Raw genomic sequence first — 24,714 nt, forward strand, 5'->3', positions numbered from 1 at the left:
CCGCATGTAGCACACGGACGAAACAACGCCTTTCCAGACATTCTCTTGAGAAGAACAAACAGTCGCAGAAGTAGAAAGTACAACCTAACCAAAGAGCAGATACGCGAGGTAATCCCACCACTTTGGAAGACAGTTGAAATCTGAGGGAGCCGCGGGGGCAGAGCTATATATACCTCTACGTCCTAGTGGCGCCGGCGTGCGCGGCCCAAAACGACGTAGATGGGACACAAAAGTACCGGAATTTTTCCTATGGAAAATGTCTATATAACTTACCGAGGATTCCTAGCCTGACGACGGGGAATATTCTAAGCATGTGAATCCATGAAAGATCCAATGCTGGAGAAGTGTTACAAAGTAACTGTCTGGACCCATCTTTTCCATTTACTTACTCAAGCTAAAGTGGGTGCTTTTTAGGATTATCGCTTGAACTGAAAAGACACATCCCAAGACAAATCTCTTTCAAGCTACCCTTGGCCTCTTCCTGCTCCTCCTCCTCCTCACACATTTCTGACAATCTGTCCGCAATTCAGTCCTCGTGTGCTGCTAACAACCTCTGCCTTAATGCCAGCCAGACAGACCGATCATCCTCATTGGGACCCCTGCTCCTACTTTTCCACTCTTACTCTTACCGACCTCCCTTGGTCCTGCGCCCCCACCCTCTAGTGAGGCAAAATAATCTGGGTGTCATCTTTGACTCTCTCCTTCTCTTCTCATATCTCGGACATGTCCAAAAAATCCCACTGCCAGCTGCACCCCCTCAGAGGGTTTCTGCCTTCTCACCTTCCCCCCGGATGCTCACGGTCTCCAGAGCCCTGGTTCTCACCTAACTGGCCTACTGCAACAGTCTCTTTCTCAATCTTCCTACTTCTACTCTCCGACCTCTTCCACTTATCCAGCACAGAACTGCAAGACTTATCCTTGGCCTTAAGCCCATGGACTGCATCTCTCTGGCACTGAAATCTCTCCACTGGCTCCCCATGGCTGCAATGATCAAGTTCAAGACCATCTGCATAGTCCACAAGGCTTTCTGGGGCCTAGGCCATTACTATCTACAACACACTCCCGAAATACTCTCTTTCTAGAGCCCTTCACTCGGCCTCCAACTCTCTGCTGATGAGTCGTTTCTCCAAACAGAAATATGATGGTAGATCCCTTTCCTCTGGAACAGCCTCGCTACCCCTCATCTTGAGCCAGACCTCCTCAAGTTCCGGAAACTCCTCAAGACTTTCCTCTTCCTCCGTCTCTCCCTCACCCCTGCTAACCGATCCACCATTTTTCCGCTTGTCTCCCTTCCTTCCTTCCTTCCTCCCTCCCTCCCATCCCCCCCCCCCTGCTCAGTTACCCGACTTGTCGCCTGGTGCACCCCAGAACCTCATAGGTCCCAGGCTCCCCCGCCAGTCCTGCACTCTCCTCCGGGGCTCTGCTCTGTTGCCTGGTGCTACAGCACTATGCCCCATGAATGGAGCTACCGCTCTGCACTTAACCCTGGCCCCTGCTGGAGTGGGCGCACTTGCGCCCCTCCCCATCCCTCGCACTTCCTGTTGTATGCACTTACTCAACCTCGTATGTTCTAGGCCCAGCAAGTCTGTCTGTCGAATCCTTTCTCTGGTCTCCCTCCTACCCGCCTCTAGTTTTGGTCGTGATTGAAACACTCACGCACAGGCGCATTGGTTGACCAACTACCAAGCAATCTTAAAATGTTCGCCAGACCAGTACTGTAGTTCATGACCTGTATGTTCCCTTCCCTATCCCATCCCTTTTTAATTTGTATTTTTTCTCCCCTCACCCTTTGTCAAGCACTTCACTAGTAGACGTGCCTCTGTGCCTAGTATGCTAGTTATTGTTAGATCATTGCAAATCCTCAAGCCTTAAAAACGACTTGAAGCACTTCACTTGTCTATAAGCGCTATATAAATAAACAATTACAATACTGCGACTATTTAAAACGATGGCCAAAGAAAAGCATGTCACTTTTGAAGAAAACCAAGTCAACATTTCTAGCACCCGGTGACATCAGGTCATCATACTATAGGCAATGACAGATAAAGCATAGTCACAAATCATCCTCAATGCAGACTAGTTTTTTTGTAATGTTTTCCAGTGTTGGGCTGGTTGTGGACCGTTAAAAAGAAATATTGGAAACCAACTTTTTAAAGTCAGCTGAACAGCTTACCAAATATGAAGAGATGAATCAGTTTGAGGTAACAAAAATCTCAAAAAAGTTTTACCCCAATCATTAGAAAACTCTCTTCCACTTCTGGGCTGTGTTCTGATGCACAAGAAAGACCGAGTGATGGCTCTTAGAAAAAGCTACTCAGTAGAGCAAAGAAGGGTCAATCCTCACCAACTGTCTTGTGTCAAGCACACCTACAAACAGGAGAAACAAGTGCATGCCTACTACACAGCTAGCTATTATAATGGGTTATTTATCACATGTGTAATACCCAGAGGGTTCCAAGCACGGACCCGGGGCTCGAACCTGTGTTGCTCTGCATCGTCTTGCTTCCAAGAAGAGCGTGTTGCCTCTGACCTATCTTCCCGTTGTCCAGGAGGATATTCCCACAACTTCCATAGTGCAACAGCACTAATGGCACAACTTTTAAGGGGTCCCTTTCATGGTCATGGAACTATCCATTACTACTTCAGTTTAGTATGCAGTTGGTACATCAGCTACAGAGGAACTGATCAGATGAAAGGCACTACCAGCCCTTTTTCTCATCCCTTTATCCCCAGAGGAATGTTTTTCCAAAATATAACATTCCCCATGGGGAAACCCCAACCAATCGTAGGCTTTCTTCGCCATTAATGAAAAAAAATTCCAACTTTTGAGAATAAGAAAATCTAACAAATGCTAACCTTTTAGATCCAGACAGTCTATCCGCCGTGTTAGATCCTGAAATTCCTGAAAGAGAAAAGGAAAGGATAGTACAAATGAACATTTAACATGCATGCTTCGTTCAATTCAATGACACCCTATGTAAGCTTCTTGTACATCATTTAATAAAGCAAGAATGCTCCACTTCGCTACATCAACATCACGTCATACAGTGTATAGAGCAGCCAACAGTTGGGGAGAAACTGTTTATCAGCAGCCCTTATCCGAACTTTAATGTACATAAGCAAAGAGAAAGGCTTTAAAACTCTTATAAGCTAAATATATAGTAGAATCCCAAAAGCCAATCTAAATGAGTGGTCTTCTGCTAATTACGTTTTATCCATTTAGAGTTTTTACAATACCATATCAAACATGATTTACCAATGTCAGTTAATATCCAACGTTTAACAGAATGGTCCCCAAGCCACTTCTACGAGCAAGAGGGGGGCAGTTAAATGCTTAAATGACTCCCTCTTGCTTGTACTAGTGGCTTCTATACGATACCGTTCAACCCTATTGGGAAAGATTGAGGGAATCAATTGGAACATGCCACAGAAGAGAAGTCTTTACATTTTACCTGTATGGAAGAACCCACTTAACATAATTTGGGCAGTAATTTCAGTGCATCAATTCTAAGTGGATGCCAAAAATTTTGGAAATCGAAGCGGTCTATTTTGAGATACACGGGCCAGAAAATTCGGTATTTCCCCCAATGGGAAAAAGCTTTACAAAACTTAAATCTTCTTTTTAGAAAATATGAACCATCACAGAAAACCTCTGAAATGTTCCATGCAGAGGTGGCTGCCTCGAAATTATACTATGGATGTTTTCACATTTTTCATGGTAGGGTTCAAGAGTTCAGTAAAGTTATTTTCTGCGTCAACAATTAGTCTGTGCCATGAGCTAGCATATTATAAAATTCAAATTAATTGTTCCTGGATGAAATAATCTATATAAAAATGGTGTGATTTTCACTTGCCTCTATCTACAACACATGGGGTAAATTTGGAGTGTACTGCATAACTCTGCTTCCTTGGGGGTAATAACTCACATTTTTAAATAGTCACTTAAATTCATACAAAACAGGATTTGGGAACATTTTAAATTGTAATAGACCTGTGTGTTCCTGCATTGCATTGCTTGTTGATCAGACATCGGTATACATGATACTGCCATGCAATACACCATGTTTTTATCATCACAGACGTCTATCGACATTTATATTTGTGTATATATTTTGATATCACCAGTACTATGTCTTTTTTACTTCAATTGTTGGCACTGTGCATTTTATAAGATGTATAGGTGGTTCTGATTTTTGTTGGTGCACGTTATAAAAAGATGGCCGCTATATCAGATTTACATCTTACCCAGAGGTAAATTCCAAAGAGTTGGACTACTCTCTTATTTACCGGAGTTGCATTGTAACATTTAGTGTGAACAAGTGCCCAGTGGAGGCACGAAATGCGTTGCAGTGCTGTTACTACGTGTGGCCATTGGTCCATATTAAATATATTTAACAGACCTACGTTATGTGTGATGGTGCTTCTGTGACCAAATCATCTTATGTCTGGGATCTGTGTGTCTCTCTCTGTGTCTCTGTTTCGCTCCCCCTGGACGAATCCTCACCAAACTTTGCAAAAATAAGTATATGGCCCACTTTGAATTTTTTTGCAAAGCTTGGTGAGGTTTGGGCGGGGGCTTGGAGTTATAGGGGGTTCCCAAAATTTATTTTTTCCCTCAGACATAATGGGAAAAAACTTTGCTCACGCCTACAGCCCAAACCGCTGGACGAATTATCACCAAATTTGCAGTAGGAGCGGCAGCTTGGTCACAAAAGCACGCTTTTGTTAATTTGGTGTAAATCCATCCAGTAGGTTTTTGTTTTTTTAAACGACCAAAACGTAAGGCAAAAAAATTAATGATATCTGTGTCCAGTCCATCGACTCACTTCCCTGTTTGGTCCGCAGACTGGCCTCTGATCGGCCCAAAAATTGGCTGACTTTTGCATGGTTCGCGGACATCGGGACGCGGCTGCTGATTGGATGGTGAGAAAACGTGAAATGCGTCGGCTTTCCTGAAACGCCCGCCATCCTAGTTTCACAGACTTTTTGGAGTCCATGGACAGCGTGTTGAAAACATTTTTTTAAAAAGCAGCATTGCTCTTGTCAAACTCAACAATCTCTGGGGGGTGAGGATTGGATTGGATATGGCCATAAGAAGCCAAAAAACTGGTTGTTTCACCCCCCGAAAGTCTGCGAACACTCCAGATGTCCTGGGGCAGTCCTGTGGTGTTCGCGAACACTTCATATGTCCAAGGACATCTGTACCTATTTCTGCATTAAAGCAGTTTTTGGATGACTTACAACTTTTGCACCACTCAATGAAACTGCGTGTAATTTTGCAATTTTATTCTAGAGCTAATCCTGAAAGGTTTTGCAAAATATTTTGAGATTCTGTCAAGAGGGGGCAAAATTAGAGGGGGAGTCCCAAAATATTGTAAAGGCATATAAATGTGGTGTCATTTGACGAATCTGCACAACATTTGGCAAAACGATTTTGGATCTAGATATAAATGGTTTTCTAAAGTTGTGTGGGATTTTCTCAAGAGGGGGCGAAATTTAGAGGGGGGGTCTCAACATTTTTTGATGGCTTCTAACTTTGTTGCTATATGACGAATGTGGACAAAAGTTTTCAGAAAGATTATAGACCCAACCTTCAATGTTTGTGTAAAGACTCGATTTTGTCAAGTGGGGGCTAAATTATATGACCATTGTATGTACATACTTTTTGACACTTATTTTTTGACAAGTGTAATAATGTAGGTACAAAAAATAGTCATACCTTTGGTGACTGAGGTATAGCCTGTGGCTGTGGGCAGTAGGCAGATTGTCTGGGTCATGGCATAAGGTTATGACACAAACAATCTGGCTACTGGCCATGACCGCTAGGGATGAAAAATGGTGTTAAAGTGACTATGTGGTAGAGTTATTCGAAGGTAGGATAGGTTTGAAAGGGAACAAAAGTGCTTGTGGTAATATGTTCATAGGGTTTTGCAGGCTGCCATGGCAAGGGTACGGAGCCCCGCCTTCTCTTTCCATGTTGGCTGTCTTGGAAAAGGATTTTCCTTCCTACAGCGGGATGCCAGAGGCGTCCCACTGTGTTAAGAAGAATCCTTTTTCTTACAGCGGGACGCCGCATGCACTGGTAAAAACCCATGAAATTCACTAAAAAAACATTGTTAAAAGGACATTATGGTTACAAGTAAAATCGAAAAACCCCTGAAATTCGCCACTTATGGTAAGCTAAGCAACCATAACTCGCGCCACCACCGTGCCCTGCTAAGACTAACACCCAGGACATCAAAGATGACATCACAAATATCATTGATGACATCACTGATGACATCACATGTACATTTACTTTTCATACAAGGGGTTGTGAATGTAATGTTGGCAAAAAAGTATCAGGGATTATCGGCAGATGTGTAATAAACTACATACTTCATCACGTAATGTAGTGTTCTAAAGAACATTCCATTGCAGTGTTCCTTCTAGTACAGGCACCTACTCATACATAAATGTAGGTACTGGCTGCAGCATACACCACAGAGGTGCTATATTTGTAATTTTCCAAAGTTAAATACTAAAACAGTGAATGCTTCTGTATCAGACATTTCCGTACTGTGAAACATGTACTAAGTAGATAATAATGCATCACTTACTACATATTTCTACTAATACACACAAAACATAAATAGACTACAATGCATACAAATATGGGGCTTATATATGGAGAGTAAAGTAAGCAAACAAGAGGCAGTATCATTAGCAACTGTGTATGATCTACATGATTGTATTCACGCACAAACATTATTGCTGTGTTTCAGGCCTGCTTCTTCCCCTATATATGTACATCATAAAATGCGATTAAATTCTAAGGAAAGTGGTGTAAGAAAATGCGAGAATAGCAATATCTATAAATGTAATACCTTTTGAAAGTTAATTTTCTGACTGTCAGTAAATAAACCCACCTGGCCTAGATATGACAGTGAACAAAAAAGAAGGGGCTAGACATGTGAGGTCATCTTTGATGTCATGGGTGTTAGTCCTTGCAGTGCACAGTGGTAGCACGAGTTATGGTTGTGTAGCGTACCATAACTTGCAAATTTCTGGGGTTTTCAGGTTTTAACTGCAACCATAACGTCCCTGTAGCAACCTTTTTCCATTGATATATATATATATATATATATATATAATACATTACTCACCGTAATCCTATTTCTGATGCTTGTATCTGTTTAGATTCACATGCTGTGCATAGGCCGACATCTAGTGGAAGCTGCAGAGTATTACAGTTGTTGTCTTCAAAATTCAAAAAGGGACGTCGACAGGGCATGCCAGTAATACTTCCCTAGTGCAACGTCCACTGTACCCATGGTCCTTCACGTGTCGAGGTTCCTCAGATTGTTTTGTTTCTGACATGAGGTAGCATGAAGTGTAGCGTGAGTACAGGTGTATCCAAGCAGATATCTATCAGACAAGCTCATAATCATCCATGTAACTGCTCTCCAAGGGGCGGAAGGGTGGGCACATGTGAATCCACGCAGATACAAGCATCAGAAATACGATAACCGAGTAATGTATCCCTTCTGAGGCTTCCGCTCAGATCACATGCTGTGCATAGATTAGCGAGCAGTGTTGGGAGAAGGTGGTGGGTTGTGAGAAGGTTCATGGGCAAACAGATGTTTTAGAACCGCTTGTCCCACCTGTGTATGTGTCTTGGAATGAGTGTCAATGCAGTAGTGCTGAGTGAAGGTGTGTACTGAGCTTCATGTAGCTGCTTTGCAAATGGTGTCTGGGGGAACATTTGCAATAAAGGCCAGAGTAGCTCCAGTGCTCCTTGTGGAGTGAGCTCTTGGCGTGAAAGGCAGGGTCTTGTCTGACGGGGAATAGCATTCTTGGAAATGCGGTCCCCTTCTCTGCCTGGGGCTACAGAGACAAACAGTTGGTCTGTTTTCCTTAGCGGTCTGGTCTTATTTACATAGTAAAGGGCCGCCCTCCTTACATCTAGTGTGTGGAGTTTTACCTCGGCTGAGCTTATTGGGTTCTGGAAGAAAGCCGGAAGCTCAATGGACTGGTTCACATGAAATTTTGAGATGAACTTAGGAGAGAACCTAGGATGAGTACGTAAAACCAGTGTGTCCTTGTGTCGTGTGCTTAAGACTTGACTTGTGCATCGGCTCGAAGGGCGGTCCCATGAGCTTAGCGAGTACTACATTGAGAGCCCATCATGGCGGTGGGTTTGAAATTGGAGGGTGGATTCTCTTTACTCCCTCCATTAATGCCTCAATGACAGGTACCTTCAACGACAATACTTTATTGTGGGTGGTGGAGTAAGCCGATCGGGCCGCCAGGTGGACCTTTAGAGTTGAATACTAACCCAGAGTCTAGAAAGTGGAGCATATAGTTCAGAATGTCAGATGGGGTACATTCTATGGGGTTTATTTATTTAGACTGGCACCAAATTACAAATTTCCTCCACTTGTCGAAATAACAATGTCTAGTGTGTGGCTTTCGTGCCTCCTTGAGGATATCCATGCACCTCGGTGGCAGGTTAAGATGTCCGAACTCTATGACTTCACGCGCCACGCTGCCAAGTTTGAGTAAGGTTGTGGGTGCACTGTTAATCACCAGTGTTGAGTGAGTAGGTTGGTCTGGCACAGGAGTTTGATGGGATCGCACATCGCCAGTTTGCGCAGATGTGGATACTATGGTTGTCTTGCCCACATAGAAGCAACTAGGATGAGCATCACTTGTTCCATGTGGATCTTTTTCACCACTTTGTTCATGAGAGGAGTCAGGGTGAAGCGTAAGCAAATTTCCCTGACCAGTTCATCCATAGGGTGTTCCCCTTGGAGACTGGCATTGTTTGTTTCTGCTTGTAGCGAACAAGTCTATTGTGGGGAAACCCCATTGAGAGAAGAGGTGGTCTACGACCTCTGGGTCTAGTTGCCACTCGTGTTCCTCTGGTAGGGGATATCTGCTCAATGAGTCGGCTAGAGAGTTGAGTTTCCCAGGAACGTGCAGGATGGCAATATTTTCTGTTTGAATGCCCATTTCCAAATGTTTGTGCTAGCTTGGACAGATTTGGAGAACATGTGCCCCATTGTTTGTTCATGTATAACATGGTTGTAGTGCTGTCGGTGAAGACTTGCACAGACTTGTTAACTAGGTGCATCTCGAATGCCTGAAGGGCCTTGAACACCGCCAATAGTTCCAGCAGATTGATATAGTTCTGCGCCGTAGCATGAGTCCACAGACCCTGTGCTGAGTGATGAAGCTGATGAGCCCCCCCCCCCCCAACCCGGCGAGTGACGCGTCCGTCGTCACAATTGCCTGCACCTCTGGATCGTGGAAAGATTTTCTCTCGTCCACCAGCGAAGGTTTTGTACTAGTGTTGGCGAAACGACCACTAGATCGTCCCACTGACCGCTTGCCTGAGACCACTGTTTCGCCAACCACTACTGCATGGGTTGCATGCCCAGGCGCGCGTGTGGTACCAGGTAAATGCAAGATGCCATCATGCCTAGCAAATGCATAGCTTTGCGTACGCTTATCTGGCAGCCGGTTATATAATAAGGTATTTGCAGTAACATATTCTGGACTCTTTCCTCTGATGGAAAGACTAACCCCCCTCCTTCGAGTCTATTACAGCTCCTAGGAACTGTTTGGTTGTGCTCGGCACTAGACTTGATTTTTTCTCTTTGATGGAGAAGCCCAATTGAAAGAGAAGGTTGATAGTTCTTTGAATGTTGTGCCTGCAAACATGGGGCGCCTCCCTTGTACTCAGCCAGTTGTCCAGGTAAGGTACCATGGGATTGTCTCCCTGCGCAGGTGCGCTGCCACCACTGCCAGTGCCTCTGAACACCCTTGGTGCGGATGCTATTCCGAAGGGTAGCACTTTGAATTGGTAGTGCTGGTTCGCTATCTTGAACCGCAAGAATCTTCTATGTGCTGGGAACATTGAAATATGAAAATAAGCATCTTTCATATCCAATGTTGCCATGTAATACCCCCGTTTTAACAGAGGGATTACTTCTTGTAGCGTAGTCATGCAGAATTTTTGTGGCTTGACATAGGTGTTTGCAGGGCGCAGGTCTAATACTAGGCGCATTGTTCTTTTTTTTGGCACAAGGAAGTAGCTTGAATACATACCCTGGTTTACCTGGTTCGCCAGGACGATTTCTATGCGTCCTTTTGGAGCAGAGTTGCAATTTCCTCAAGAAGCATGCGTTCTTCCTTTAAGTGGGTCTTTTGGCGCAGGGGATGGTTCCGGGGTCACTCAATTAGCTCCACACAATAACAGCCCGCTACGGTGGATAGCACCCATTTGTCTGAGGTGATTCCCTCCCATGCTTGGGTGAAGTTTGAAATACGCCCTCCTAAATGTCGTCAGGCCTAGTACGGTAGTCGCCTGTCCGTTTCCATTTCCTTCCCACTTTCCCTCTCCCTTCCTTATCTATGTCTTAGCTCTTGCGTTATCTGAAATGTCATCAGGCTGAGTACGATAGTTAATTTCACATCCTTGCTGTTCATGGCCTGTAAGAATGTCATTATATTTTCCCTTTTTCCCTCCCTTGCCTTGAAGCGCTTTGAAACACATTGTGTATAGGCGCTATATAAATAAACTATCATATCATACTCGAGAGGTATGGGAGTGCACCTGAAGCGGGAAGTCACTGTTTTGGAGGTGTGGCTCCACCTCTAGGCAAGGAGGACCTCCCCCAGCCGCGGGAACGGCGCTGTCTCCTCTGGTAACCTTGTGAGGCCTGGCCTTGACTGTTACCCCAGGATGCTCCCTGATTCTGACTAGCCTGAAACCCTTGGTGAATTTTGTCAGCGAGAGCGCCAAAAATTACTATTATTGCCTCTCTGGCCAGTGGGTTTATTGGTTAGCTAGCCCAGCGACTTCAGTGTGTCGTATTCCTCTTTAGCAGTTTTCAAGGCGTCTTCAACCTCCTTTTCAAAGAGATGTTTGGCTCAATAGGCATATTAAGGAGCGTAGCCTGCGTCTATTGCTTGAAGCCGGACTGTCGTAGCCAAGCAGGACGCTTAATTGCTCCTTTTGCAATAATTCTGCTCACATCACATTGTCAGCGGCGTCCAGATTACTTTTTAGAATGCAGCTTGAAACTGCCCTGCCTTCTGCAGCCACCAGGGCCAATTGTGTCGTAAGTGGTTCAGGAGCCGACGATAATAAAGCGGACACCTCATCCCACTTACGGCAGTTATAACTCGCCAGAAGTGTGGCATTAGGGAGTAGTTTCTTACCTGTAACTCCATTTCTCTAGCTTTGGTATCTTTCATGGATTCAAATGCTTAGAATATTCCCCGTCAGGCTGGGAACCCTTGGTATATTTATTAAGACACTTCTGTGTCCTATCTATGTCGTTTTGGGATGCTTGCGCATGACCCAACAGGACGTAGGGTATAAATAGCCCCGCCCTCGTGGCTCCTTTCAGAATTTAACCCCCAAAGTAGTAAGGCCATATAAAGTTTGCATTCAGGGGAGGCCGGCGGGCACATGTGAATCCATGAAAGATACCAACGCTGGAGAAACGGAGTTACAGAAAATCTCCCGGTTGTATAGATCGGATGACCTCCTTAAGCGTAAGCATTTTGAACTTCAGGCTTTGCAGAGTCTTGTTGAGAGCTTGAAGGTCCAGAATGGGTCGCCATTTGCCATTGGGTTTTTTGACCACAAAGTAACGGGAGTAAACTCCCAGACCTCTCTCGGACACCGGAACAAATTCTATAGCCCCTTTTTGCAACATAAGAACCACTTCTTGTTGTAATATGTGAAGATGGGGTTGCGAATACACAGGTGGAATGTGTGATGACGTCTTCTTGAACTGCAAAGAGTGGCCTAGTTTCACCGTGTCCAACACCCAATGGTCTGATGTTATCCTTTCCCACTCGTCGATGCGACGGGACACTGCCTCCCAGGACGTCCTGAAGCTTGTCATTGTTGGGACTTTGACTACTTGCCTTTGGTGGACGACGAATATCCTCCTCTTCTCCTCAAAGCCTGGTAGTCTCAGCCTCTTCATGTTGCTTGGACGGTACGCCTATAACCTTGGGAGGAGTATGATGGCCTGTTGAAACTCCGGTCCCTGGATGCAGTAAATCGGGAATTCCCCTGATGCTCCGCGGAAGGGGCGAAAGGACCGAAATGCTCTACCGCTCTGTAGGGCTCCTAGCGACCTTGCCGTGTCCGTATCTTCTTTCATGCCTTTTAGGGCCTCGTCCACCTTCTCCCCGAACTCCTCCCCCTCACATGGCATATCAAGCACCTTATACAGGACCTCCGGTCTAAAGTTCGTACATTTCAGCCAGGCTTGCCTTCTCAAAACCACTCAGTTGTTTATTTGTTTGAACCCAGATTCCACAAAGTCCACGGCGATGTTGAAAGAGTGGTTTGATGCCTCTTCCCCGTCACGGACCAGCAACATGGCTGATTTTCTGTGCTCCTCCGGAAGGTGTCCCAGGATAGGGGCGAAGAGATGCCACCTCTCACGGTCGTATCTTGCCATGATAGCCAACGAGTTAGCTGCCTTAACTGTCGTCGCTCTTACTGACAAGATCTCCTTACCAAAGGCATCCTGCCTTCTAGCCTCATTGTCCGGAGGTGTTGTACACTTATGATGCGATCTGACTTCTCTAGCAGCTGCCGCCGACACTACCGACTGTGCGGTCAATTATTTAGGAGTAGAATCCGGGGCCCTGAATTTCTTTTCCAACCTGCCCTTGATTGCCGGTTCCGAAAATGGTTTGCGCATGGTTCGCAAGCCTTCCTGCCAGATGTGGTCTAGAATGGGAACCGAGAAGACCGACTTCCCCCTCTTCCCCATATGGTCAAATAAGAAGCATTCCTTTTCTTCCTCCGGGGTCAGACCAAATTCAATACAGGCTTTGCCCATCATCGCGTGAAAAGAGCCGATGTCATCTGGCGGCGACTGCTGAGCCGGGCTTCTAGGAGCTTCCACTTCTGCCTCTGATTCCCATGTAGGATCTCCCGAAGGGGACAATGAAAAATCCGAAAAGGAGTCTCTAGGCCCTTGCTCTGAATCTTGCAATTCCCCTTCTTCCGGGTGCGAGCGTGGAGTTTCCTTCCTAACTGGACGGGAGGACGACATCCTAGTCGTTAACCGCGGAGCAGGACCTGGTTCGTCGTCGGCATTGCAGTTCTCTGTAGGTGCACCTACGGGCGGGTAACCTTGCGTCCAATTAGCTCAAAAGAGACTGCAGCGTGGTCAACACCTGCAAGGATAATACCGACTGAGGATTTAATAAAGACGATGTAACGGGGACACTTTGCATTCCCGAAATCGTTGACGAGCCAACACCTTGCAATCCCAGATCAGCTAGCCCAATAATCTGTTCACGGTCTTCCTCCATTGACGATATTGAGAAAGCTGCTTCCTGCTGCAATAGGGTATCTGGCAAAACCGCATCGTACACCGCATGTTGCCAAGCCCCTGGAGGATCCACCGTTGACGATGTCAATCTCGGAGCCCCTTCAATCGTTGCTGCCGGGGTCGATGAAGTCACTACAGGTATTGCCTGCGCCGGTTGTAATGAGCCCGTCAACGACAGAACTCCCGTCGACGATGGTGTTGGCTGTGACGCAGGCTCTTTAGGCGATCCCGCCTTTTTTGAGCTAGACCTATGTTTCGTCGAGTCTCTACTCGAAGAAGACCTGTGATGGTCTCCTGAGGAGGAGGTCTTTAAAGGATCTTTCCCTTTTTTCGACGAAGATGAAGAAGACTTCCCTTGATGGCGATCTTGTCCATGTTTCGAAGAGGATTCTTAAGCCGTATGTTTCTCTGAGGGACGTTTCTCTGTAGAACGTGGCTTCTTCGCCGGAGGCTCTGCAGACACTGATCGGCGATGGACTACCGAAGATTTAGGCCTCGGTGCCAGACTGTGTGCAGATCCTACCTCCGATGAAGGGTAGGTTGCTTCACTTAGCCACGTCACCAGACGCCTATTCCGATCTTTCAACATCTTCTGTGAGAAACCCTTACAAATCTCACAGCTGTCCGCAGAATGATGCGGGTGTAGACAATACAGGCAATCCATGTGCCCATCTCATTCATAGACATTCTTCAGTCCGCACATAGCACACGGGCGGAACAACGCCTTTCCAGACATTGCGAAAGACAGACTTGTAAAGAGTATAATTCAACCTTTTAAAGAGTAGAAAACACGAGGTGCTCCCGCTACTTTGGAGACGGTTGAAATCTGTAGTGAGCCGCGGGGGCGGGGCTATTTATACCCTACGTCCTATTGGGTCATGCTTAAGCAGCCCAAAACGACGTAGATAGGACACAGAAGTGTCATAATATACCGAGGGTTCCCAGCCTGACGACGGGGAATATTCTAAGCATGAGAGATCCAATGCTGGAGAATTAGCGATTCTCGCTTGACAGGCAGGCGAAGAGGCCACTTTTCCACCCCATCGTGTACAGCTTCTTACTCTCCTTGTCCAGAGGTGCCTCAGAAGAGTCTAGGGGTGTTCCTGCTCTTTTCCTTGTTGTTACTACAAGAGAGTCAGGTTTGACCAGTCTCCTGATATAGAGAGGGTCTGAAGGAGCAGGGCGGAAGAGCTTCTCGATGCAGGGATTAACTGCCCGCGTCTGGTTAGGCGTTTCCACAGAGGGCTGTATCCTCGGCTGGATAGACTGCATGATGGGAATGAAATGTGTGACAGCTTTAGCCCCTAAAATGTCGTCAAAGTCTTTGTCTTGTTGAGTCTCTTGCTTTTTTATTTGGAAGTGCTCAGCTGCCTTGATGAGCATGTCGTTCTGTAGTGGCTGGTTATCTATAGGCAAATCCGCCACTGGAGGATCCTGGGTGGCGGTAGAGTCAATGTTATACATGTCCTGCTCTTCATCATCGTCACCATAGTATGGATCTGCAGCCTCTTGCGTAACAGGGGTCAGTGTCTGAATCCAGGTCATACAGGTCCATGACCGGAGGGTCCTGCTGGGATGGAATAGCCAGGGTATCTGGATGAGACCTTTTGGCCAAGAAACAGTGGCATCTGCAGGGGCCGGAGAACTAGAGGCAACTGTTGTGGGTGGGCTGGTTAGAATGCTTTGGAAAGAATCTTTTTTCTTCATAAACGTGTGCAAAAAAGGTAATCCTCATGACCTTATCCATGTCCTCACATGTCCATTGGGCAGAGCTTCGAGTGGACATAGGGCCTAGTGGGTGAATCTGTTCTTGAGGTGCGACTGGGACCGGAGGAGGAGGATGATTTGAATCCTTTTCCTTTGGATGAGAGTCCCTTTCTCTGGATGGTGAATGGGACCTTTCCTTATGAGTGGGTCTTTGAAAGGTGTTTCTTGGACTCCTTCCCCTTCATTAGGCCTTTCGGCACATGTTTTTGTACTAGATAGGTTGGCCCGACTGCTTCGAAATTTTCACCGATTTCGACAGGGCATGTCAAACTTCGGGCGTGTAGTGACCAGACATCTCGTCAGCCGACGTGCGACATTCAGGAATGGTTTTAGGCACGACGTCTGTGCTGTCTTTTGACAGACGGGGCCCGTCATGGGGCGATCGGGACCTCGAGTGCCCACCGGGCAGGGAACTTGCGGACCTCTCCCTAGACGTGTGTGGCCACTTAGTCGACGTGCGCGTCGAATCACGGCCCTTGGCTGTGTGCTTAGTGGTAGAGTGTGAGTGCTGATGCCGCCGGGGGTCGTCCCCATAACAGGAACGCTGATGGGTCAGTGGGGGGGTGGGGGGGGGTAGCGCTTGGGAAACCGAAGTATCCCAGTTGCCATTGCTGTCGGAAAATGCAGTGTTGCTGCTGTCACTGTAGGTCCCCTCGGCCTGCATGGCGGGCCCAGCGCTTGGTTAAACAGCACTTTAACATCTTGGATTTAAAGAGCTTACAGGCTCGACAGGTCCCTTTGACGTGATCCCGAGGGAGACAAAGGATGCACTGTCGACCCAAGGGAATTCTTTGTTGCAGAACTTGAAAGGGGTTCTATCCATAATGAAATGAAACGGCAGCTAGGCTAGAATAATGTATGAAAAGGGGTAAATACATTCTCAAATGTCCTCCCCCCTCTCTCGCTACTGTGTGTGCCTAAGCGGCCCTCCAAGGCCGGACGGATCCGTCGACCGTCAGTTTGACGGTCGTTTTCTTCACTGCTGTTGGATGTCAGTGATGGAAAATATAAACGATAGGAAGAGAGACTAGCTCCAATTGGTATAAATCAATGGCGTAATGCCGAAAGGAGAACTCTGCGAAACAGCATCCATCTACGATGGCGGAAAAAAAACAATCTGAGGGACCTCAGCGCGTTAAGGACCAGGTGTACAGTGGACATCACACTAGGGATAGTATTACTGGCACGTCCTGTCGACGTCCCTTTTCGAATTTCAAAAACTACTAATATAATATTCTGCAGCTTCCACTAGATGTCGGCCTAAGCACAGCAGGTGATCTAAGCGGATAGATTCCACAAGCTATATATATATATATATATATATATATATATATATATATATATATATATATATATATATATATATATATATATATATATATATATATATATATATATATATATATATATATATATATATATATATAGATACATATACACACACATATACATAAATACATACACACGCACACACAGTGAAAAAGCTGTTAAAAGGACGTTATGGTTTTAAGTAAAACCGAAACCCCCCCAGAAATTCACCAGTTATGGTAAGGTAAGCAACCATAACTCGCGCCACCACCATGCACTGCTAAGATAAATACCCATGATACTAAAGATGACATCACAAATGTCATTCATGACATCACATGGCTGACAACCCCTTTTTTTCGTTCACTAACATATCTAGGCCAGGTGGTTTTCTTCAGTAACAGTCAGGAAGTAAAAATGCAAAAGGTACTGTGTTTCTATACCTTACTCTTCTTTTATGTACTTACACTACTTTCCTTAGAATCCACTCACATTATACAATACATAAGGGAATAAGCAGCTTTGAGACACCACAATCATATCTGTGCATGAACTTAAGTAGGTACGTTATGAACACTTTCTGGAAAAGCTGCTGTTTTTTTTGCTTACTTTACTTGTATATGCTCATATTTCTATGCATTGTGGTCTTTTTATATTTTATATGTAGTAGTACAATTATGCAGTAAAGAAGGCATTGTTGGGTACTTAGTATATGCGTCACAGTGAACAAAATTCTGAAATGAAAGGATTCATCATTTTACTATCCAACATAGTAAGGTACTGAATATTGCAGCTCTATGGTGCATGCTGCAGAGAATGCCTACATTTCTATACAAGTTCATTCATGTACTGGAAAGAAGTCAGTAACACAATGGTGTTTATAGCAATGCATCATCTAATGAACTATTTGGCACATGATAGTTCTTCCAATGATTCTTTGACATTTGTCTGCCAATATTATAAAAACAATCTCTTGCACAGGCTGTGCATAAAAACAAAATGCATATGTAATGTCATCTTTGATGTCATGGGTATTAGTCTTAGTGCATGGTGGTGGCGCGAGTTATGGTTGCTTAGCTTACCATAACTGGCAAATTTATGGGGGGTTTCGGTTTTACTTACAACCGAAACGTCCCTTTAACAAAGTTTTTTTACTGAATTTCATAGGTTTTTAGTAGAGCAACTTAACCATAACATCCTCTTAAAGATTCTTTTCACTGTATATAGATATCATGAATTTGATCGGTTTTTAGTAGGATTCCCTTAGTTTATATACATGTTCCATACAACATATTGAACCCCCTGTCCTACTCTAGTGGTTCTGATGTCTGTGGACCGTGCGCATGTCCGCGGACTGACTCGGCCAACATCAACACTATCCCAAAACTCAGGTGGTATCTTACATTGTTGTATAATGCAATACACACACTAAACATGGTCAAACAGCAGCATGCTAATAAATGACATTCGAAAATAAACAAAAAGTGCAAACTGCATATATGTAACACACCAACAGTCCAATTACATAGTTTATAAACATAATGGGACATACTAAAACAAATTTCATATGCATCCAACTCAATTACCTCACTAATGCTTTATTCAGAAAGTACACAACAAATATCAACAGCACACGCACATAGCAGTAAGAGGGAAACTAAAAACAAACTGGTAAGTACACTATATCAATTCCTATATTTATAAACTTTCTGTAGTACAGTACACTAAAAAATATTTTCTCTTTTTTTACACAGAAATGTCTAGTACTTTGGAATGGCTAGAAGAACATTTTCCTCGGAATGAAATGAGTGACAAAAAATAGGCCAATTAATAAACATTATTTTATGTGTACCTAACTGCTTTTTTTTTTAACAGAACATACAGAAAATAAGAATACTAAAAACAGACACTTCGGAAAATCATCTGCAGCGTTTAGAGCAAAAAATGTATCAATTAATGACCAATTTCATTATTTAGAAAATGTTTGTAGAAAACCATATCATGGAAAAAATTAAATATCACTGTCCCACATGAACCTGTACCACTTCTCCATGTCCCAGCCAACCATCCCCCCAAAAAAATCACCAAAAACGTTGAGACTTCAATCCCTTCCTCCCCTACCATCCAACATGTACAAGCCCCTAACTCCCCTGAATTTGTATCAATTTCTGCTTCACCCTCTTTCATAATATTTTATTATTGTACAAAAATATAGAAATTATATGCGGTCATTATATACCTCTTTTTTTTTAAAGGATGTTAGGGTGTCTGCGGACACTATTCCTGTCAGCACTGTTCGCAATCAAAATGGAGGTGTCTGCAAGTCCGCTATAAGTCAAAATAAGAACATCCCCCGTGTTCACATTGTCCGCAATCAGAGTGAATATGTCCGTAGAGAACCCAGCCCGTTGTAACGCTCACCTGATTCTCGCAGAGGCGCCGGTCTTGACTGGGCGACTACCGTATCTTCAAAGGTGATGTGTAGCACCCGGTTGGCTCTTTGGGCTGGACCTCTGTGCACTGTATGCCTGACTTCAAGAGTAAGATGTCTGCAGATAGAAAATATGGGATTAATGAACTGGGGTTATTGGGGTGTCCCTATCTCTTTCCTTTTTTGCTCTCCTGTAGACACCCAAAGGTTAACGTTCTCACCTTAGGTAAGTGAATGCCGAGCTCTCCATCTGCCTCGGGGCAGGGTGCTGTAACCAGTTTCTTCACTGGATCGGTAGCGCAGGCCTCTTGACTTCAGAGGACTGCTGTCCGTCGTTTACTGCACGAACGGTAAGTTTCGAGTAATTCTATTGTCTTTAAAGTCTTTAGTAATGATGTCTCTTGTTTTGCAGGTTCCGGCGAAGGCGGATGACGGGCTGAAGTAAGTTGAAGATGGAGTCCGTGTGATGAATAGAAGCGCCTGGAAGCACGTAAGTAAGCGCTTGTTGCCTGCTTCACGATGCGCTCCAACTGTCTTTTATTTTGCAGGTACGAGTTCGGAGCGGCTGCAGGGTGCCGGAATACCCACTGGGGTTGATGTGGAAAGGAGTAATGGCACGTGAGTATTAAAGTTCCCCAATGTCTTTAAACGCACCTTGTTTTGTCTTTCAGATGCAGGGTGCAGCGCCGAAGGCCTCTGGAGCGTGCGAAGAGTTGGTAAGCTTTTGTCTTTCAGATGCCGGAATGCAGTGTGAAGACCTCCGGAGCGCACGAAGAGTAGGTAAGCCTTTGTCTTTCAGATGCCGGAATGCTAACCTGTTCTTTCTTGTCTTTATAGGTGTTGCTGAAGACTGGATTCAGGATGGTAAGCCTTTTTCCTTAGGCCCAGGATCCAATGCAGAAGACACGATGAGCGTTCTGCTGCAGAGGATGCAGAATAACGCAAAGCAACATTCATCCACCGGGTGTGGTTTAAATAGCCTCCTGTAGTGCTTAGGTGTCTCCTTCCACAGCCACGCCTAGGTAAGAAAAGAGTTCCTGCTTTCCAGAAGAGTTCCAGTGTTCTGAATCTAGGGAGTGGCTCCTGCCCCACCCAACAGGAAAAGTAGTTCCAAACAGAAGAGGATCAGAGGCTCAGCTGGCAGGCAAGTAAGCAGCATGGTCTGCTGCAGTTAAGTCCACCCAAGCATTATGAGCCCGGCGCTTCCAGCGCTGGGACTGGGCATATTTATGAGCCTGGTGCCACTGGCGCCAGGACTGGGTCCAAAAGGTCCCAATTGGGACTGGTTGGCCCTCGGAACCTGGGTTATGGATCTGCTTCCAAGGGAGTTGGGAAAACCCTGACCTTTTGGAAGCAGAGATCATGACACCTGTCCGCAAAGTTGTGACGCACATTTAACTAGTTCGGGGACCTGAACATGGTCCATAGAACACCTGCACGCATACGCATCACATCACATCCTCGGGTCCTATGAACATCGTGCCTGTCCGTGTCTGTCCACCACACGTGTCTCACACTTTCAATTAGTTCAGGGACACAAACACTGTCCGTAGAACACCCACACGCATGCGTACAAACGACCCCGTGCATTTGGTGACCCATGGACACCCATCCCATTCGTGAACGTGTCAGCGATATCATGTGACCGCACCCACGCTAAGCATGGGTCCTTGTTCAAGAACACAGTCTGGGGCCCCTGGACAGCAAAAAAGTGCTTTTTTGAGCAATCCAAGGTATTTTCCTGTGAAACTTCACCCTTCCACATGTCCCAGACCATGTCCCTAGCGACCTGGATACTTTTTGGAGCTTTTTGAACCCTTTTTGGTGTTCGAAGAAGTGTGTGCCAGCACCCCTATAAAAGGCCACACCCCAGAGGTCCTCCTTATTCTGCTTTTGGATTACCAAGACAGAGCACTGCCTCTTTGGCTTATATTGACATTCGCTGTCATTGCTGTCTATTGGTGCAGGTTCCTGCTGTTCCCGATTCGTGGTTGCTGACTTCCATAACCTTTGTGATGGCATCCCAAGCTGCTCCTGCTATAACTGCCTCAGCACCACCCCCACCCCCTTCCCAAGGGCCTGGAGAGGGGAACAGGCGCGAGGATGCAGAGGTGGATGAAGAGGATGATGAGGATGAGGTAGTGGAAGTCCCTACTACTAGCAGCCACTGTGAATCTTGGGTGTGGAGGTTGTTTGCTACTCTTGAAGGAGTACCTAAAGCTTGTGCAAACAAGGTGCGCTGCACTGAGTGCCAGATGGTGCTCAGTCGTGGCAAACCAGGTTTGTACAGTTCCGTTACTACCTCCATGAAGCGACACCTAAGGTCGTTCCACGCTGGGGCTATTCGTAGGGTTGTACCCTGCGATAAATGTAGTATGTTGAGGTCCTCTGCAGCATCCTCCGTTTCTGCTCCTGCCACCACAAGAGGCACTTCTGTGGCGCAGCGCATCCCTCCAGCTGCCTCGCAGGCCATACGCGACACAGTAGACCCTTACCTTTCGAGGGTCACAGTATTGTGTATGTACTGCAACGCAGTACTCTGCAGGGGGGAGACTCTTCGAAGTGCTTTCGAGGCTACGGTCCAGGAGCATGAGAAGGACTGCTCACTACCTGATTACGGGCCACCCTACATCTTCCTCTCTCCACCTGCCCTTTCTTATCCCCGTGGTTGGTGCCCCTTCCTTACCCTCCGTTCCCTTCCTTTTGTGTCTCATTAAAATATATATATCAGTGAGACAAGGAGGAGAAAAACCGCACTCCAAGCATGAGGTCTGAGAGTCCCAGGAAAAAAAGCAAAAACGAGTTTAATAAGTGGTAAAAAAAGTAGGCAAAACACAGCAAAACACAGGACGCCAGGGCAGTGTCCCGAAAGACGCGTTTCACGCTTCCCCGAGTGCTTGTTCACGTTAGGGAGACGTATAATAATAATAATACAAAACATGCAGGGCCCTGTGCATTTTTGGAAGTCTGCGGCCAGTTCGCGGACATTTATCATTTTTGTGGTGATGCCCTGTCAAAACCATTGCACTCTTCTCCGGAAGGAAGTGGTGGCTCTGAAAAGTGCCTTTTTGTGGTGTTTTTGTGTGTTTCGAAAACTTCAAGTGGTCAACACCCACTGGAAAAAGGAATTGCTATAATTCCAAAAAGGGTCGCAATGTATTTTGTATATTTCGCAGAAAAATCTGATTCCCAGCATAAGTAAGATGTCTACATCTCTGCGAAAAATGTGTGTACTACGAAACACAAGGCATAAAATAAGCAGTGTCATGGAGCAATTTGCTATGCAATTCTGTAGGTTTGCTAATTAAATTGGCACTTGTGTAGCAAAGTTAGCCATTTAAGTTACCCTGTTCAATGAAAGCACAGCTCACTCTGCATTCCCTCTATTGCCTTCAGAGCTCTCTCCACCCTATTTTCTCTGTTCACTGCAAGTTCAAAGGGTGTTACGCTCACTTGGTCTCTGCGGGGGCATTGGGGCACGTTTGGAGCCCTCCCTGGACCTGGCTCCCATGGCTCAGCTTCCCCCCCCCCCCCAGCCACTGCGTTATCGAGGATCCAGGATACTGGTTCTGCTCTTGAGAGGGAATGAGAGACGGTGAAAATGGCGTGGCGCATCGGGATTCCCCTCAACCCTTTCGTGCCAGAAGGTTGTGAGCAAGAGTTTGCCCATGTAGGCTCACCTGTTTTGATCGAAAGATGAGCTCGCCGTCCTGCTTTCTTCCAGCAGGGGCGCTGTAGATTGACCTAGTTGCGTCACTGGTCCTTGGCGTGAAGGTCCAGACCGGCTGCGACCATTCCGTCATGAAGGTAAGTTTTGCAACTATGATTATTGTTCGTATTGTGTTAATCTTCCGCCATGATTATTGTCCGTAACCAAATATTGTCCTTTCTCTCCCCCTTAGGTATGAAGATGACCCAGGAACGTGTGATGACAAAGTCTACTCCGGAGGAGCTACCAGAGCTAAGTGGCCTCTACCTGAAGTTCGCTGCTTAGAGGATGAAAGTCTATGCAAGTGCTAACCTTGTGTTTCCTTTCCCTTTGCAGGTGCTGCTGATCGGTGCTTGATGTGCGGTTTCCAAACTTCTACAGGCTCCCGGAGATGAAGATCCCCGCGGATGGTGCATCGGGAGAAGATCCCGTGTTCATGGAAGTTCGGGACTTGTAAAAATGCAGAGTGGCACTCTCGAGGGGCTGCAGATCCAGCTAAGATATGCGCGTGGCTGCCGAAGGGGGAAGCGATAGCAGTGCTTCCAGCGATGGTGCGGCTGACCCAGGTAAGATGCGTGCAAAGCTGACGAAGTGAAGCAATATTGTGGCTGGCCTTGAGGTAAGATGCTGGAGGGTTCCGGAGTCGGAGGATACACGTGCTGAAACAGGTAAGGTCTTCTGAACTTCGGTAAGCGTTACGCTGCACTAGCTGTCATGATCTCTGCTTCCAAAAGGTCAGGGTTTTCCCAACTCCCTTGGAAGCAGATCCATAACCCAGGTTCCGAGTGCCAACCAGTTCCAATTGGGACCTTTTGGACCCAGTCCTGGCGCCAGTGGCACCAGGCTCATAAATATGCCCAGTCCCAGCGCTGGAAGCGCCGGGCTCATAATGCTTGGGTGGACTTACCTGCAGCAGACCATGCTGCTTACTTGCCTGCCAGTTGAGCCTCTGATCCTCTTCTGTTTGGAACTACTTTTCCTGTTGGGTGGGGCAGGAGCCACTCCCTAGGCTCAGAACACTGGAACTCTTCTGGAAAGCAGGAACTCTTTTCTTACCTAGGCGTGGCTGTGGAAGGAGACACCTAAGCACTACAGGAGGCTATTTAAACCACACCCGATGGATGAATCTTGCTTTGCGTTATTCTGCATCCTCTGCAGCAGAACGCTCATCGTGTCTTCTGCATCTGATCCTGGGCCTAAGGAAAAAGGCTTACCATCCTGAATCCAGTCTTCAGCAACACCTATAAAGACAAGAAAGAACAGGTTAGCATTACGGTCTTCAGTGACAGCGCTTCACTTACCTGGTCCATCGGCTGTCACCAACGCCTCGCGCTGCATTCCGGCATCTGAAAGACAAAGGCTTACCTACTCTTCGTGCGCTCCGGAGGTCTTCGCACTGCATTCCGGCATCTGAAAGACAAAAGCTTACCAACTCTTCGCACGCTCCGGAGGCCTTCGGCGCTGCATCCCGCATCTGAAAGACAAAACAAGGTGCGTTTAAAGACATTGGGGAACTTTAATACTCACGTGCCATTACTCCTTTCCACATCTAACCCAGTGGGTATTCCGGCACCCTGCAGCCGCTCCGAACTTGTACCTGCAAAATAAAAAGACAGTTAGAGCGGATCGTGAAGCAGGCAACAAGCGCTTACTTACGTGCTTCCAGGCGCTTCTATTCATCACACGGGCTCCATCTTCAACTCACTTCAGCCCGTCATCCGCCATCGCCGGAACCCTGCAAAACAAGAGACATCATTACTAAAGACTTTTAAAGACATTAGAATTACTCGAAACTTACCGTTCGTGCAGTAAACGACGGACAGCAGTCCTCTGAAGTCAAGAGGCCTGCTCCCCTTATCCAGTGAATAAACTGGTTACAGCACCCTGCCCCGAGGCAGATGGAGAGCACGGCGTTCACTTACCTAAAGTGAGAGCGTTAACCTTTGGGGTTCTACAGGAGAAGAGAAAGGGAAGAAGAGAGAGACATTCAATAACCCAGTTCATTAATCCCATATTTTCTATCTGCAGACATCTTACCCTTCGAGTCAGACATACAGTGCACAGAGGTCCAGCCCAAAGAGCCAGCCGTGTGTTACACATCACCTTTGAAGATACGGTATACGCCCAGTCAAGACCGGCGCCTC

The 24,714-nt window shown here is 46.1% G+C and overlaps 1 protein-coding gene across 1 annotated transcript in view; it reads right to left on the reverse strand.

The window, feature by feature from the left end:
- Window positions 1–24,714, reverse strand: part of PPP1R37 (protein phosphatase 1 regulatory subunit 37) — a 1,561,993-nt gene that overhangs the window by 1,343,833 nt on the left and 193,446 nt on the right. Inside the window, exon 3 of the mRNA XM_069644632.1 lies at window positions 2,857–2,902. Within this exon, the coding sequence (XP_069500733.1) occupies window positions 2,857–2,902 (46 nt within the window). The remainder of the gene's footprint in view (window positions 1–2,856; window positions 2,903–24,714) is intronic.

This window comes from Ambystoma mexicanum, chromosome 2p (genome assembly GCF_040938575.1).
Source record: "Ambystoma mexicanum isolate Mex_15411 chromosome 2p, UKY_AmexF1_1, whole genome shotgun sequence".
In the NCBI taxonomy this organism is placed as follows: domain Eukaryota; kingdom Metazoa; phylum Chordata; class Amphibia; order Caudata; family Ambystomatidae; genus Ambystoma; species Ambystoma mexicanum.